Source organism: Rutidosis leptorrhynchoides, chromosome 10, assembly GCF_046630445.1.
Source record: "Rutidosis leptorrhynchoides isolate AG116_Rl617_1_P2 chromosome 10, CSIRO_AGI_Rlap_v1, whole genome shotgun sequence".
NCBI lineage: Eukaryota > Viridiplantae > Streptophyta > Magnoliopsida > Asterales > Asteraceae > Rutidosis > Rutidosis leptorrhynchoides.
The window spans coordinates 316,896,591-316,914,104 of NC_092342.1; the positions used below are offsets into that span (position 1 = coordinate 316,896,591).

The 17,514-nt window shown below is 36.8% G+C and overlaps 1 protein-coding gene across 1 annotated transcript; it reads left to right on the top strand.

The window, feature by feature from the left end:
• Positions 1 to 1,353: 1,353 nt before the first annotated feature.
• Positions 1,354 to 4,454, top strand: LOC139871263 (uncharacterized). The gene is made up of 4 exons (XM_071858993.1): positions 1,354 to 1,357; positions 1,852 to 2,826; positions 2,992 to 3,139; positions 3,476 to 4,454. Exons 1-4 carry the CDS (start codon positions 1,354 to 1,356, stop codon positions 4,452 to 4,454), a joined length of 2,106 nt encoding a protein of 701 aa, XP_071715094.1.
• The last annotated feature ends 13,060 nt before the right edge of the window (positions 4,455 to 17,514 follow it).

A 17,514-nucleotide genomic window follows, 5' to 3' on the forward strand; every position in this document is an offset into this window, starting at 1 on the left:
ATTACTCGACGGGCAAACAATCGAAGTAACATCAATCCCCTTCGCGGATAGATTCCAACGGACTGGGAGGGAATCTAAACAAAAACTCCATAAAAAACATTAACTTTTCTAGAGATAAAGTCGTACCAAATCGTGTGAATCTGTGATGTGGTAAGTAACAGATTATCGATCAACTCCCTCGCTTTTTTCACCGTGTAACACCCATCACTAGTTAACGAGCACGTCCACGAATCCGGCCGATCACAAAGCACCGGTTTACCAATAGTCTCGAAAAGGTTATTGATAAGAACTTCTTTTCTCCCACCTAAATTATCTCTAACCCAAGTGAACAACCAATTACCATCAACCCATTTATCTGAAATGCTTGCATTAGGTGTAGAATCTAAGTGGAGAATTCTATTAAAACGATACGAAAGCGGTTCATTTCTAACCCATAAATCATACCAAAACCGTATGTTGCGACCATCTCCAACTAGCATCCGAAAAGAATCAGAAGGAAGAATCTGTTTAGAACATAAGTTCGAACAGCAAGTCACAACCGTCGAACAAGTTGACGAGCCTCCAGAAGCATCGAAAAGATTACAACCATGAATCGACTTCATTACTCTAGTCCATAAGGCATTCGGGCTCTTTAAAAAACGCCACCACCATTTAAATACTAAGGCGTAATTAAATGCTGTAAGACTTCCAATACTGAGCCCGCCTTTATTAAACTATGCTAAAACTTTCTCCCATTTGACCCATGACATTTTTTTGGTCGAATTACTTCCACCCCAAAAAAATGTAGCTCGTATCGATTCAAGACGTTTAATAATGGTTACGGGGCATTTAAACAATGAGAACCAATAAATCCCCAAACTACCCATTACGGATTTAATAAGGGTCATCTACCACCTATCGACATAAGACTCGCTTTCCAAGTGGCCAGCTTAGAACGAAACTTATCAACTAGCGAATCCCAATTCGAAACAATTTTCATATTAGAACCAATGGGAATACCCAAATAAGTCTTAGGAAGCGTACCGACTCGAGTGCCAGTAGCATATCAACGCTTGTTACGCGGTATTAAATTTGAGTTCAAATTTGTCATCCAATCGCATTTTTGCATCACATTTCCAATTTATTTATTTATTTATTTATTCAGGTTTCAAATCATAGTTTACCACATCAATTAAAGGCTTTTCGATCAAATTTGACACTAAATAAATCACTTCAGAATTTAATACTTCTACATCATTGCTAAAATCTTCCATTTCCTCTTAAAAAAAAAACACTAAATTTGACTCCATGTTACAGTTTCCATAACGTGTGATTTACAGATACCTCGCGCATTTGACGAATCTTTGAAAAGGCATGGGTGAGCCTTGCCCTTCAAAAATTTCTATTCAATACAATAATATTTTATAGAATATTAATCGGACATGAAGCTAGTTTATTGGCTTTTAGTTTGTTGCTACTTTGTTATTTGAAGTTGGTGCAAGTTCAAACCTGTTGCCGTCTTTTTTTTTCATGTGTTTTATTGTCAATAATTTTTAACATATTGCATTACTAATTAAGTTACGATATGATAATTAATAAACTCTAATATACATTATAAAATGTAATATACATAGTAATTAAATTTTATTATTAACTGAATATGACTTTTTATGATAGTACTATAATAAAGGACTTGCTTTGTATAACTATGATCGTTAATTAAATATGCGTTCAAGTTTAGTCTTATACGGAGTTTTTTTTTTTTTTTTTTTTTTTAAATCGACCCCTCTTAAAATAATTTTCAAGATCCGCCATTAATCACACGTAATATCTGGAATATAAGTTTACTGAAAAATAGTAGTCCGTATTAAGTTACAAGTGAAAACAACTTTGATGGAGACGAAAACTCAAAATATTTCCATAATTCCTTAAAGAGAAAATATAATAAAAACAACATCCGGGGGATTAATGTTAACGGGTCTTGGTGTGAAAATCCTAATACAATCAAAGAAGTTGCTTTCAACCATTTTAAGAGCATTTTCGAGGTGCATAATTCGGATGGACCAAGCCTTGAAGGGCTGTTTTCTGAATCGATTTCATCAGCGGATAATGAGCTCTTAGAAGCTCACTTCACGGAAGAGGAAATTTGGGAATCGGTCAAATGTTGTGGTAGTTCGAAGGCCCCGGGACCGGATGGGTTCAACTTTGGTTTTTTCAAAAAGTTTTGGTCCATAATCAAAGATGATTTGATAGGTGCAATCAACTGGTTTTGGGTTTTTGGTGAGTTTTCAAAGGGTTGCAATGCTTCTTTTGTTTCCCTTATTCCGAAGAAATCGGATCCGCTGAGTTTTAGTGATTATCGTCCGATTAGTCTTATATGCAGTTATTATAAAATTATCGCGAAAATGTTGTCCTTGAGAATTCGTAAAGTGGTACCTCGTCTTATAGGGAAGGAACAAAGTGCGTTTCTTGGGGGTAGATATATTCTTGATGGTGCGTTAGTTGCTAATGAAGTAGTCGAAGATCTTAAAAGAAACAAAAAGCACGGCCTAATTTTTAAGGTAGACTTCGAGAAAGCCTTTGATTCGCTTAATTGGGATTATCTTCTTGAAGTGATGAAATGTATGGGGTTCGGTACCAAATGGTGCAAGTGGATTTCCTCGTGTCTTAAATCGGCTACAATCTCCATTCTCATAAACGAGTCTCCGACAAGTGAGTTTAATCTTAAAAGGGGAGTTCGCCAAGGTGATCCTTTATCGCCTTTTCTTTTTATTATTGCAGCGGAGGGACTTAATATCCTAACGAAAGTGGCGGTTGAGAGAGGGATGTATAAAGGGGTGGAGGTGGGTAAAGATAAAGTCGTCATCTCCCATTTGCAATATGCGGATGATACGATTTTTTTTGGTGAATGGAGTAGACGTAATGCGCGAAATTTAATGTACTTGTTGGAATGTTTTGAACGGGCTTCGGGGTTGAAGGTTAATTATAATAAAAGTCAATTATTTGCGATAGGCATTAGTAATGATAATGTGGAGGCTCTTGCGTCTTGGTGTTCGTGTCTCGGCGGTCGATTGCCTTTCATGTATTTGGGTATTCCCGTGGGTAATAGGATGAAGAAATTGAATGATTGGTCCCCGGTGATCGAGAAATTTAACAAGAGGTTAGCAGATTGGAGAGCAAAAATGATTTCTTTCGGTGGACGGTTAACTTTAGTTAAGTCGGTTCTCTCTAGCCTACCTCTCTATTACTTCTCGCTCTTTCGTGCCCCTACTTGTGTGCTTAATTCTCTCGAGAGTGTGAGACGGAATTTTTTTTGGGGCGGGACGGGTTCTAATTCTAAAATGTCATGGGTTAAGTGGGAAAAAATCCTTCTTCCTCACGAAGAAGGAGGTTTAAATATCATGTCCTTAAAAAGTAAAAATTTGGCTCTTCTTTGTAAGTGGCGGTGGAGGTTTAAGACCGAAACTAACACTTTGTGGGTCACCGTTATTCGTAGCATTTATGGTTCTAATGGAGGTCTTGTACTTGGTAACGGACTTGCCCGGAATCCAAACGCTAGCCTTTGGAATTCTATTTGTGATGCAGGAAAACATGTGGACGGGTTAGGGATTTCTTTCTCTAATTCTTTCATACGCTCAATCGGGGATGGGAAAAGCACTTCTTTTTGGGATGACATTTGGGTGGGGAACGCAAGCTTTAAGGACAGATTCAAAAGACTACACAGGCTAGAGATCGACAAAGATATCAAAATCAGTAGCAAAATCGAAGAATTTAAGGGTGATGGGCTCGGCAATTGGGCCTATCCACCGATGGGCCGAACGAATAGTGAACTAAATGAGTTACGTGATACTGTTCGGAACTTGCAGGTGACCGAAGGTAAAAAAGACTGTTGGAGCTGGAATCTTAATTCGAAGGGCATTTATACGGTCAAGGAATGTTCGGTTATTGTTGACAAAATCATTCTACCACGTGCGGTTAATTCTATTGAGTCGTTGCGAAATGGTTTGGTTCCAAAAAAAGTGGAGGTGTTTATTTGGCGGGCGAGATTAGGACGTATACCGGTAAGATTCGAGTTAGATAAACGGGGCATCGACTTGAATAGTGTGAGATGCCCGATTTGTGATGGTGACATTGAGACGGTGGAGCATATACTTTTTTCTTGTCAAGTGGCAAAAGACATTTGGGCTAAAGTTCTTAAATGGTGGGGGTATAATTCGGCTATATTCGGGTTTGAGGATATTTTTAATGGTACTTTCGGTTGTGTAGCACAGGATCATAAAAAGAATCAATGGCAAGCGGTATGTTGGGTGGTTTGTTACATTCTATGGAAGAATAGAAATGCAAAGGTGTTCAAGAATAAGCTCGAGACGGTCCCATCTTTATTTAGCGAGGTTCAAGTTCTTTCATATGATTGGATTTCACGACGTTGCAAGGGTCATATTATGGATTGGCTACAATGGTTCTCACACCCTTAGTTTTAACCCCTTTTGTTAGTTGCAATCTTTGCAATTAGCTTAAGGCGATGTAATTTGTTTTCCTTATTTCTTTCGTGATGTATCGTGCTGTTAAGGTTGACCAGTCAACCATGTACTATTCGTGTTTGTTTAATATAAGTCTTTCTTGCTTTTCAAAAAAAAATGTAATGATTAACTCGTTTTGTAAATCACTAATTAAAAACTACTACTAAGAGCACTATAGTTCTTATGGTCTATTTCAGTATCTAGGAAGATATAAAAGAGAGTCTTTGAGTGAAAAAGTAGAAGAGTGATTTAGTGTCTAATTCAGTGTGTAATCTTTCTTATTATTATTTAATTTCTTTTTTATACTTTTATTAAAATATAATTTATTTTGAAAACCAACAATATATAAATTAAAAAAATATCTATTAATTTTATAAAAAAATATTGTATGTTGAATTAAACAAACAACTAAAATAAATAAATAAACAAATACGAATAATTAGAAAATTACCATCACTATATTTTTTATATATAATATATAGAAAGTATGAGTATGTGATCATTCGATTTATAATGCGATATATTATGATATTACGATGTGAAATTGCATTTAATTAGTGAAATCAAGTTACTTTGAGTGATTTAAGTGTTTGATAGGAGAATCAGAGAGTTATACTAAAAAGGTTGAAAAAAGATCAAATTGAAGTTGAATTACACTGAACGTATGGATATGTTGGATACGTCATATCTATACGGAGGTAGAAATATTTTGAGGATTCGTGACAGTACAAAATATATTTCTCAGTGCCCTTTACGCCGAGTTGGTACGCTGACCTATAGGCCAGCGTATAGGTACGTTCCATCTGGCGTATCTATACGCTGGTTGCGTATTTTGTGCAGACAACCCTCTTCTCAAGGGGTTCTAAGTGTAAGTTTCGGTTAGGGTATTTAAACTTAAGATGCATGAATATTAAAGAGGATGATCAGTTTTTGAGAGGACAGGTCGTAACCTAGCATTATTCAGCTCAAGTTATTCAAGTTCTAACATCAACCCAGACTCCATCAAGATCAAAGCTTTTTACACAATGATCATGCAAGGCTAAATTTCTTATTATTTCTTACAATAAACAATTGATGTACATGATTTTTATTGAACGTTTACATATTCACGTTTTATAATAATTATGTCTTTTGATTTATAGGTTATTGAATTGGTTAAGGTTTTATTTAATGTAAATTTGTTGATTTTGATTATTGTAAGATGAGTTATTGCAAGTTAAAGATGTTTTTTAGTCCAATTTAGTTTTAATTAATAAGGGATCAAGACTTTCCGTGTTGTTTACATAATTCGTGCTCAAAATAATTCTTTCGAACAATTTAAGAATCATGTCTATGTGATTTGAATAAAAACTTCATAACATAACGTTCAATGATTTGATTGTACTTATCTGAGATTCGGAAGAGATAATCTTTCTCATTAGAACGGATATACTTAAGTTGCATCTAGTTTAAATTACAAAACAAACTATGAAACTGTTGGACTATAACTGTTAGTGCATATTTTGTAATCCCTAGTTCCATGAACTTTAACGTTTTATTCGATCATGTTGTAACCTGTAATATTGTTAAACGTTGATTGTCGATGTGTTATTTTATATTTGTAAACGTTTAAATATAATTCGTTATATTACTCGACAGTCGGCCGACTGACATGGTCAGTCGACCGACTGTCATTCACTGTCGACCGACATAGGAACTGAGGTATTTAAGCCTAATTAATCTTCATTAATTTGGTTAACAACTTAGCACATCACACACACACGAAAAATACTTCTTGGTAGAGTCACTCTCAATCTTCATGTCCAAATACCACAGAATGTCAGTCTAGGCTTCGTGTTTATCAAGATCTAGTCTTGGTTTGACTTGTACGAACCCGAAAACCCATAGATATTCGTTTAAGCTCTTTCTATTGTTATTCCGCCTCTAGATCGTGTTAGGTTGATTCTAAGATCCTCTCTCTCAGCGTCTACAAAGTGGTATTGGTCGAGTCTCTCTCAATCTTCATGTCCAAATACCACAGAATGTCAGTCTAGGCTTCGTGTTTATCAAGATCTAGTCTTGGTTTGACTTGTACGAACCCGAAAACCCATAGATATTCGTTTAAGCTCTTTCTATTGTTATTCCGCCTCTAGATCGTGTTAGGTTGATTCTAAGATCCTCTCTCTCAGCGTCTACAAAGTGGTATCAGAGCTTTGGCTTGCTGAATCAATTGTTTTAAACGAGTTCTTGGTATATTTTTGGGTCAAAAAATTGGTTTTGGATTGAATTTTGTATACTTTTACGTTAAACCTTCGGTTTTGATTCTGGCTCTGAAAGAAAGTACAGTCGACCGACTTAGGAGACAATCGACCGATTTTCGTGTATTTCGACCGATTGTCATTAGTTCGACCGATTGTCTTTAAACCGACCGACATATGATAAACCGACCGACTTAAGTTGTAAACTTACCGACTTAAGTACTAAACCGACCGATTGAAGGAACATCGACCGACTGAAAAAGTACTACCATTTGCCTAAATGTAAACAGAACTTCGACCAAGTAATCATTGACAGTCGACCGACTGTAGTTGTTCATCGACCGACTATAGTTGTTCATCGACCGATTGTATCTGTTCATCGACCGACTGTCACCAACAGTCGACCGACTTAGGATCAGATTCAACCTTAATCAAAATTTAAAATGTCTGATCAGGCAATGGCAATTACTTCCGGCGTTCAAAACATTTTACTATCTGATAGTGAATCAGGCAGTGCCAATCGTGCTCCTAGACTTGATAATACAAATGATTACATTAGATGGAGGGCTAGGTTCATGAATTACATTAGAGGCCTTGATCCTAGAATGTGGGATTTGATACAACATGAATATAAAGAGCCTTTAGGTACTGATGGTAATAGTAAAAAGTATGAAGATTATAGCGTGACAGAAAAAGAAACATATGCCTTAGAATGTAGATGTTATGCTCAATTGACCCAGGGTTTAGACGGTGATATTTATCATCAATATCAAATGCACTTAACTTCATATTCTCTTTGGAATGCTATTAAGATAGGTGTCGAAGGAAATAAGGCGTATCGTGAAAAGAAAGCTAAAGTAATCAAAAGTGAATGGAAAAGGTTTGCTGCTCTAAGTCATGAAACGTTAGAAGAGACAATCATTCGCTATCGTCATCTTGTCTCTGAATTGGGTAACTTAGGTGTAGAAGTTACAGAACTGAAAGCTATCAAACAATTAACAGATGGTTTACCACACAAGTGGGATGCGTTTATTGAACAGATAGAAGACAGAGCTTCGTCTGCTGGTGAATCACTGACCCTAGATAAATTCACATCAAAATTGATGGTAAAGGACTTGGATATGGAAACCAAGAAGAAACGTCTTGAGGGTCAACAGAGTCCTATAATTTACAAAGCTGGTACTTCTGGATTGAGCAATGTTCATGCTCCCTTACAAACAGCGTTTGTTTCTAATGAGAGTGCTGTAAATAGATCACAACCTGCTCAAAATGTGATGTTTCCAACCCAAGTAAATAAGCCTAGTAGTACAAATCAGTCCACCATTAGACAGGAGCCAAAAACTGTAGTTCTCAACACTGAGAATTTAAGAACTAGGCCCCTTTCAGTTGTAGAGGAAGATATGGCTTTAGTTGCTTTGGTAGTTAATTCTTATAATGAAATGGTTGGTGGTCAAATTGGTAATGCTCATTTAGAAGCAGAAGATTATGAGCAGATTGATGAGGATGAACTTGAAAAGATGGATATCCTCTGGGCTATGGGTAGTGTGATTAGACGAGCGAAGAAATTTCTGAAAAGGACAGGTCAACAGAGCTTAGGTGTTACTAGAGATACTAAGTTAGGTTTTGATATGTCAAAAGTGAGATGTTTTAATTGCAATGAGTTAGGACACTTCAAAAGAACATGTACCAGGCCACAGAAAACTGGTTTTCACAACCCATTTCACAATCAGTATAATAAGACAAAGGTTAATGTGCCAGTTGAAACAACGAGCGGTGATACTATCAGAAATGATAAAGCAAAAGGCTTAATTGCAACATATTCAGACGAAGGTTGTGATTGGACAGTATTTGCTGATGATGAAAATCATGCTAACGTTGCTAGAATGCCTAAGACCGAAGAAGAAACTGAAAGTGAGAAACAAGAAAGAGAGAAAGCTGGTTGTCTTGGTACTGCGAATGAATGCATGTGTTACATCTGCAAGATGGAAGCAAGAATTGAGCGAACTTATGCAATGATCAGATATGTTAGAAGAGGTGTTCTTAACAAGAGAGTGTATGAGAAGTTCAAATACGCAATGCACAATGATGGCGATGTATGGACGGATTACAGTAGTTCGTCTTCATCAGATGGAGAAACTATTGTAATAGATGATGTCAAGATTTCAGTTGAGTTGAATAATTCTGACTGTTCCAGTTCTAGTTCAGAATCTGAACCTGAATCAGAGACTGAAGAAAAGCAGTATGCGTTCATGGCAAACACATCAAGTGACTCTAAGGTACAAACTGAATTTCCTTTGGTATGTAACGATTGTGCTGATCATAAGTTAGAAATTGCTAAACTTGAATCCATAGTTTCTAAACTGAATGATATCCCCTTAGAATGTATATACTGTCCCGAAGTAAAACAGGAACTTAGGATTGTTAAAGCAGCTTATCTTGAGGTAAAAGGCCTATACGAGACTAATTTAACTCAGTTTAACAATAAAAAGGAATTCAGGGAGACAATCAAAACTCTAGAAAATCAAGTTCATGATTTAAGAGCTACAATTTCAGGTGACCAAAAGGCCATAATGATGTACTTAAATCAACTTGAATGTGCTAAGAGAGAAAAGGAAGAGTTTAAGATTAAGTATGAGTCAGAAAAGGCTAGAAATGACACTTGGCAGCGAATGTCATATGTCATTGACTATACTATCTATAACAAGAATGATGGTAAAAAGGGTTTAGGTTATAAAGAGTGCCCTCCTCCTCTTAGGAATGAGTACATTAATAAACCTTCTGATTCTTGCCTTAGTGAAATCCTAAGTGTTAAGCCTGTAGAGAATGAAAAATCAGACAGCACTAAGCCGATTGTTGAATACTTAGCTGAGGACAGTAAATCTGATTCAGAGTATGAAAAAGTTTCAGAGTTTGTGACACCAAAATCCAAACCAATTACTATCCTGAAAAATCCATTGAATGCTAGTAAGGCTAGTGAAAGCGGGCAACCCACACCTAGAAAACAAGTAAACTCTAGGAACACTAATGGAAAGAAAATATTTCAGACACCTGTCAAGTATCAGCAGGGACTCAACCTAGATAAAGAATATGTTCTTACACAAGCACCTGAAGAACTATTTAATAAAAGGAGCCCTAATACTAACAATGTGCCTAAATATGTGCATCCTAACCGTCGACCAGGCTTGAAACATCATGTTGAGAAGCCTATGCCACCCATGAAACAGTCTTTTCCCAATAAGCATCTGAGTTCAAAAACACGTACAAAAGAAACTCAAAACTGTAATAAATGTGGGAAAAAGGGTCACTGTGCTGTTAACTGTCAACAGCGTTGGAAAACACCAAAAAGAAAATCTGACACTGAAAAGAAAACTACACACTATGCTTCTAGTTCCAGTTCCATAGGTACTTCAAGTAATAGTTCAAAAGGTTTTTATAAACCAAAGTCAAATTCTATTGCTAATTCATCCACAAGGGTACAGTCAGGTGTGAATAAAATTTTTCAAACGAATGACTATTATGAGAAATCTGTTGGTAAACGTACCGTTTGGAAGCCTAAAACCGAGACAAAGGTTGTTGACAAGTCCAATGATCCATCGGGATCAAAGGGTCAATGGATGTATGTGCAAGTTATTGGTGTCGATGGGAAACCCACTGCCATTCGGGCATGGGTGTCCATCTCAAACTAACTTCTTTTCTTGTTGTGCAGGTCGCCTACGATCCGAGTAGAAATACCTGGATTGTTGATAGTGGGGCGTCCCGGCACATGACAGGAAATATGTCCTTACTTTCTAATGTCAAATCAGTAAATGGAGGATCTGTTTCTTTTGCAGGAGATGAAGGAGGTTTTATTACAGCTCAGGGTGTGATTGCTAATGCTAATGTTAGTTTTGATAAAGTGAATTTTGTGAAGCAGATGTCAAATAATCTGCTGTCAGTTTCGCAAGTAGCAGATAAAAAGCATAAGGTTGCCTTTGATGATCAAAGATGCTACATTTTGAAGAAAGAGTATGTAATACCGGAAGAGATGATTCTTATGACAGCTCCCAGAAATAAAGATTTGTATATTTTGGATATGTCAACAGCCCATGTTAAAGCTGCAACAGGTCATCAAGCTTTCATATCCAAAGCTACAGAACAAGAATCAATTTCATGGCACAAGCGTATGGGTCATTTGAGCTTGAGAAAGATGAAAAATCTTGTTCATAATAATATGATTGAGGGAGTAAATGTTAAGAGTTTTCAAATTCCTGAAGGATGTCTTCCGTGTAAGAAAGGGAAACAGACTAAAAAGTCACATGCAACAAAGAAACATCATTCAATTGTTGTTCCTCTAGAGTTGTTACATATGGATCTCTTTGGTCCGATTAATCGAACAAGCATCTCTGGAGATTCATATTGTTTGGTAGTGACTGATGAATACTCACGATACTCTTGGGTAGTGATGTTAAAGAAGAAGTCTGACACGTTTGACAATATAAAGTTGTTGTTTTTGAAGCTGGAATCTTTGTACAAGTTAAAGGTTAGGAAGACTCGAACAGATAATGGTACTGAATTCAAGAATCAGCAGATGGAGAGTTTCTGCAATGAGAAAGGCATTTAACAACAGTTCAGTCCAGCTTATACTCCGCAATCAAATGGTGTTGCTGAAAGACGTAACAGAACGTTAATTGAAACTGCGAGAACTATGTTAGCCGACTCAAGTTTACCGGTTAACTTCTGGAGTGAAGCTGTGGCTACAGCATTTTATACAATGAACCGATTGTTAGTAGTCAAGAGACATGGAAAGACTTGCTATGAATTGCTACATAAAAGGAAGCCTAACATTAAACATTTCGAACCCTTTGGTGCACCGTGTTCAATCATGATACGAGATACTGGAGGAAAATTTAATCCTAAGGCTGTTCCTGGTATATTTCTTGGTTATGGGAATCCAAACAAAAGAGTTTTCAACACTGTATCTAAACGTGTTGAAGAACATTTCGAAGTAGATGTTCAAAGAAATGCTGCTATTCCTGCTGGGAAAGGTTTTTCATGGCAGTTTGATTATGAAAATTTGTTTGATTCTTTTGGTCTTCCGTCTGTTGCTACTGATGATGAAGTTATTGCAAGATTACTGAATGAAATGCAGACATCTCCATCACAAATGGTTCCGAAATCTCAAACGGCACCACAACATCACCCAGTGCCGCAACAACAACTTGTTCAAGATGATGAAGAATCCGGTGATTATCAAGATGATCCATCTTATGATGGATCTGATTCTGAAGAGGAGTCACAACCTATAGACAGTGGCGAAAGTGTTCATAATCTGCCATAAAATGTAGAAGTTCAGGAAGAACAACCAGAACCTGAAGGTGTTCGTAGATCATCACGAACAGTTGTCCTACCTCGACACTTAGATGATTTTATTGTTGATTCGAAAGGAGTTTCTGGAGCACCATCAAATGATGCCTCAACGTCTGAAAATCAGAAAGCTTCAACTGAGAATGTTATGCAAGCTTTCTATTCTTCACTAAATAGGTCAGGCAAACTCTTCTTACATGCATATTCATGCTTTGTGTGTCAAATTGAACCAAATTCTGTTGAGGAAGCTCTTCTTTATGATGATTGGGTAAATTCCATGCAAGAAGAGCTTTTGCAATTCAAGCATTTAGGAGTATGGAAACTAGTGACTCCGCCTCATGGTTGCAAACCTTATGGGCTTCGATGGGTATGGAAGAATAAAAAAGACGAGCAAGGTATTGTAATTCGAAATAAAGCTAGATTGGTTGTGAAGGGATATCAGAAGATCCCTGATATAGATTATGATGAGGTATTTGCACCAGTGGCTAGACTTGAGGCAATTCGAATATTTTTGGCATTCGCATCTTTTAAAGGCTTCAAGGTCTATCAAATGGATGTCAAAAGCGCCTTTTTGTACGGGACTCTCAATGAGACCGTGTTTGTTAAACAACCACCGGGTTTTACAGATCCACACTCTCCAGAAAAGGTATATCGTCTAGAAAAAGCACTGTATGGGCTTCATCAAGCTCCAAGAGCGTGGTATGGTACGTTGTCCAACTATATGATTGATAATGGTTTCAGAAGAGGTGTCATCGATCAGACACTTTTCATCAAAGAAAAGGGCAAGCATATAATGCTAGTACAGGTGTACGTGGATGATATTATCTTTGGATCTACAGATAAGACGATGGTGGATGATTTTGAGGAGGTAATGCAGAAACGGTTCAAGATGAGTTCAATGGGAACTATCAAATTCTTCCTTGGTATTCAGGTTGTACAAACAAATCAGGGTATCTTTTTACATCATACAAAATATGTATCAGATATTCTGAAAAGATTCAAAATGGAAGATGAGCGTCCTGCAAGGACGCCGCTATCGGTGAATCACGGGATTACACCGGATAAGGAAGGTGATAAGGTTGATCAAACCTTATATAGAGCCATCATTGGTTCGTTGATGTATCTAACAGCGTCTCGCCCTGATATCATGTTCGCAGTTTGTTTATGTGCTCGCTATCAAGCAAATCCGAATGTACATCATTTGCTTGTGGTGAAAAAGATTATGCGTTATTTAAAGCAAACTCCGAATTTGGGCCTATGGTATCCCTGTGATAATGATTTTGTACTGAAGGCTTATAGTGATTCCGACTATGGTGGATGCAAGAAAGATTTTAAGTCAACATCAGGAGGTTGTCAATTCCTTGGAATCAGACTAGTTACATGGCAGTGCAAGAAGCAGACAGCAGTGGCCTTGTCCACTTGTGAAGCTGAATACATTGCTGCAGCAAGCTGTGCATCTCAGGTTGTGTGGATACAACAGCAGCTTCGTGACTACGGTTTGCATATTTCTAACACTCCTATTTTTGTTGATAATACTGCTGCCATAGCTGTTACGAAAAATCCTGTGAATCACTCTAAGACCAAACACATAGGGATTAAATATCATTTTATTCGAGACTGTTATGAGAAAAGGCTAATTGATGTTATCCAAATTGGCACAACTACGCAAAGGGCTGATCTTTTCACAAAAGCTTTTGATAAACCGCGTTTTGATTTCTTGTTAACTGAGTTAAGTGTCAACATATTGTCAGATGTCGTTCCTGACGAAGAGACCAACGAGTAACTTCATTTTATGTGTTCTGCTTGCATAGCTGTATATACTGTGTGGTTATATTTCTTTTCTTTCTGATTGTTTCTGTGTGTTTAAAATCCAAAAACCAAAAAGATTTTAGATTTTTAGTATTTTAGGGGGAGTAATGAATGCAACATCAGATATGTAAACGAGTTTGATCTATATAAAAATGGGATACGGACTTAATCATAGAATGAGATGATCATAATCACAATCATGTAAATATCTTGATAAGGAACTCATGGAAAGGTTTACAGCGGTTGAGGGTAGTCACTTAATTACCACAGGTGCATACTTTAAAGAAAATTGTTGAGGAAATCAACAAAAGGTGAGGGTATCCCCTATCATGACGTATAATCTAGAAACACATGATGTAGAATATCCCCAAGCAAATTCCAAATTGCTGCACCATTGAGTCTCACGACTAATTGGGATATTCAAGCGATCAATCAGCGTTGAAAATGTTCTAATTGACTATGCATACCGACTTCTATCAAACTTTAATTCTTGAATCGTACCTAAACTCCAAAATAGTAAGTTTATCTCAATAAGAGTGTCTTTCCTGTGAACGGGTTGAAAAGTGTGGTTCTATATTACAGACAGTCCATGAATGAATGATTTAAGTTAATTGATACACAAATGAAGAAAAGAGATCTTCATCGCAAGGAAGTTAATTCAAGAACTAAATCAAAGTCAAGACTGCAATGTGTTGTTTAAAAAAAAAAAAAAAAAAAATTTACCAAAGTGAAATCATGGAAGACGAAAATATCAAGGTTAAGATAATGATGAAATCAAGAAGAGAAGTCTTTGCAAGAATACAAATGAGTGTGAAGATTACCAAGAAGAACTTAAATCATTCATACTTCAACAAAACCATTCTATTGGACTTATTATCATTGTCTGTGATATGGGACTGTACCCATTAAGGCCTAGACAGCGAAAGATGTTTTCAGAGAGATATTCTGAATACTCACTTATTAAGAAAGCTACGTCTTTCATTCCGTTTCCTCCAATAACTTTAATAATAAAGAAGGAATGAGATTGATAGCAGTTGGTTGATTGCACGATTGATAGAATATTGAATATACTATGAGATCCATCAGAATCATATGAATTGAAAAGTATACGTTACGATAGAAGCTAATGGCTGACAGGGATATTCCAAAATTACTATGAGAATCTTCCTGTTCAATTAGACCTATCGTATGTGCTTGTGGTAACGGAAAGCGTCAATAGACTTGTGCTCAATTGACTACCTAATAAATCGTGCGATCTCAAATGATGTCTAAGTGAATGATTGAATCTAACATAGCAATATGTTAATGTAATTAATTAACTTGATCATCAAAATGTCTAAGAGGAAACTCTGTAAATGTTTAATGAATCTAGAAACCATGTTAAAATCTTTTCTCTGTTATTGTTTGCTTTTACTTGTGAAATTTTGTGTACATACTGTTGTCTGAATGTTAATTGAACATGTATACATTTTGATAATTTAGCTTCTTTAGGTTTATGACTTACAGAAACTGCTTCCTGTAAATAACATGTTTTATGCCATACAATCTTGGATCTTTCTTAACCTTGATCATTGACTTTCTGACATGAATTGTACTTCACTTGCATTGTTATTGTGAAATGTTTTAAAATCCTAAAAACCACAAAAAGATTTTTCAGTGTGTTGATATTTATTTTGAAAAATACAAAAATATTTTATTTGTTTGCTTATGTGAATATGTGTATATTTCCTTGAAGTTACAAATAGTGTCTCGACGTCAAAAAGAAACGAACTACACATCTCAAATCATAAACTTGTTAAAGTCTTCAAAACGAAAATATTTTGCGTGTAAAATCAGCAAGTGGATGTGAATAGAGGGAATTATCGGGGGTTATGTATCGAAAAATAATTTTTTAATTAGGAGGAGACAGTCGACCGATTTGTACTATAAGTCGGTCGACATTGAACAAAAATCGACCGACTTACTTGCTTGTTACATATGTCGGTCGTTTGTCACGTGTATCGACCGATTGTCACATATGTCGGTCGACATAACACCAAAGTCGACCGATTGTCGAGCTGAGTATAAAAAGGCCTCAGACGGCCGATTTTCTTTATCTCGTGCGATTGTGTTGATTTACCAAAAATTCGAATTTTGCAAGGAAGAGTTTTTGATCGTGTTTTTTCGTATACAACTTTGAATTGTGATTCCAGCGCCGTTAACCAATCTAGGTAATTCTTTTTAAATCGAAAGTTATTGAAGTTTTCGTGTTTACGTTTCTGTTTCGATTCAATGTGTGGTGTTTAGGACCTGTAATTGGTAATTGTTGAATAGATAATGTTAATCGGCCTCCTCTGTACATGTATTAGACTTTGATTGAGTCAAAACACCATAAAATCGAAGAATTTATGTTTAGATCTGTGTTTTGCTTCGTTTAATCAGTCGGCCGATTGTCCTTGAAAATCGACCGACTTAGCGTATGTCGGCCGACTTTATAAGTCAATCGATTTACCTGTATGTCGATCGACTGTCCTTGAAAATCGACCGACTTACATTGTATGTCGACCGACTGTTGTTTCTTGTATTTTTTTAAATTTTTCGATTTAACGCTTTTCGATTATTGTATATATGTTGGTATAGCAGAATAAATGGCTCAACTAGGTAGTCCAGTGAACGAAGATGTACATGAGGAAGAGGTGATTCTGTCCAAGAATCTTCCAGGCCTGACGGCAAGCGAAAATGCCAATCTAGAGGCATGTCTAAACGAGGAAGGACCTGAAGCAAAGGAAGGCTTCGTTGATATTATCAAATTCTTGAAAAGGTCCAGGATTCATACTGCAATAACTCTAGAATGCAAGGCATACTACTCACACCAACGAGAATTCTGGAACAATGCTTCTATCGTCACTGAACAAGGAAGAAAGGTAATACGAAGCAGCGTTGGTGGTATAATTGTAAAGATCTCGGCACAGACAGTTCGTGAAGACTTAGGTTTTCCAGATAATGATTCTATGCCAGTCACACTGAATAGAACTAAGGTCCGAAGGTGTCTAGTAAGATGTGGATACTCTGGTGATCCAATGAAAGGAGCTGTTAAAAGAACTCGATTCTGTCATCAATATAAATACCTAACTTTGGTGTTGTTGAGATGCATGAGTCCAATGGTAGGCGGTTTTGATGAGCTGAATGAGACTTATAGCTCAATGTTTACAGCACTAGTTCTTCATGCGGACTTCAACTTCTACGAAGTAATTTTCAGAAGTATGTTGGTGAACGTGAAAAAGAAGAGCCACTTAATGTTTCCTAGTTTCTTGCAGGTGATGATTGAAAAGCAAGTGCAAGGTTTGAATAAGGTTTGGGAGGATGAGATTAAGCTGAATCATCTGAACGATTTGACTTTCAATCGAGTCAAGCAAAAGAGAGGTCCGGATGAACCATTCAAGAGATTGGTTGGCCACCTCGCAAATGAAAACTATGTATGTCCACCAGGTGCTGCATGTCGTCATGAGAACAGTACGTCTGGTAATGAAGATGATATCGTCGCAGTTGGTGAAGACGATCAAGAGGTTAATCAGCCACCGCCAGTTGTTCCAATTGAACAGATACTAGTTGATGAAGACGATGAAGGAGATGACCTTGACCCTGAT

Excerpts from the sequence above, each read along its gene's own strand:
- LOC139871263 (XM_071858993.1), top strand. Across the intron at positions 2,827-2,991 it reads GTATAAAGGGGTGGAGGTGG|GCATTAGTAATGATAATGTG; the intron begins GTAAAGATAAAG and ends TATTTGCGATAG. Across the intron at positions 3,140-3,475 it reads ATCGAGAAATTTAACAAGAG|CATTTATGGTTCTAATGGAG; the intron begins GTTAGCAGATTG and ends CGTTATTCGTAG.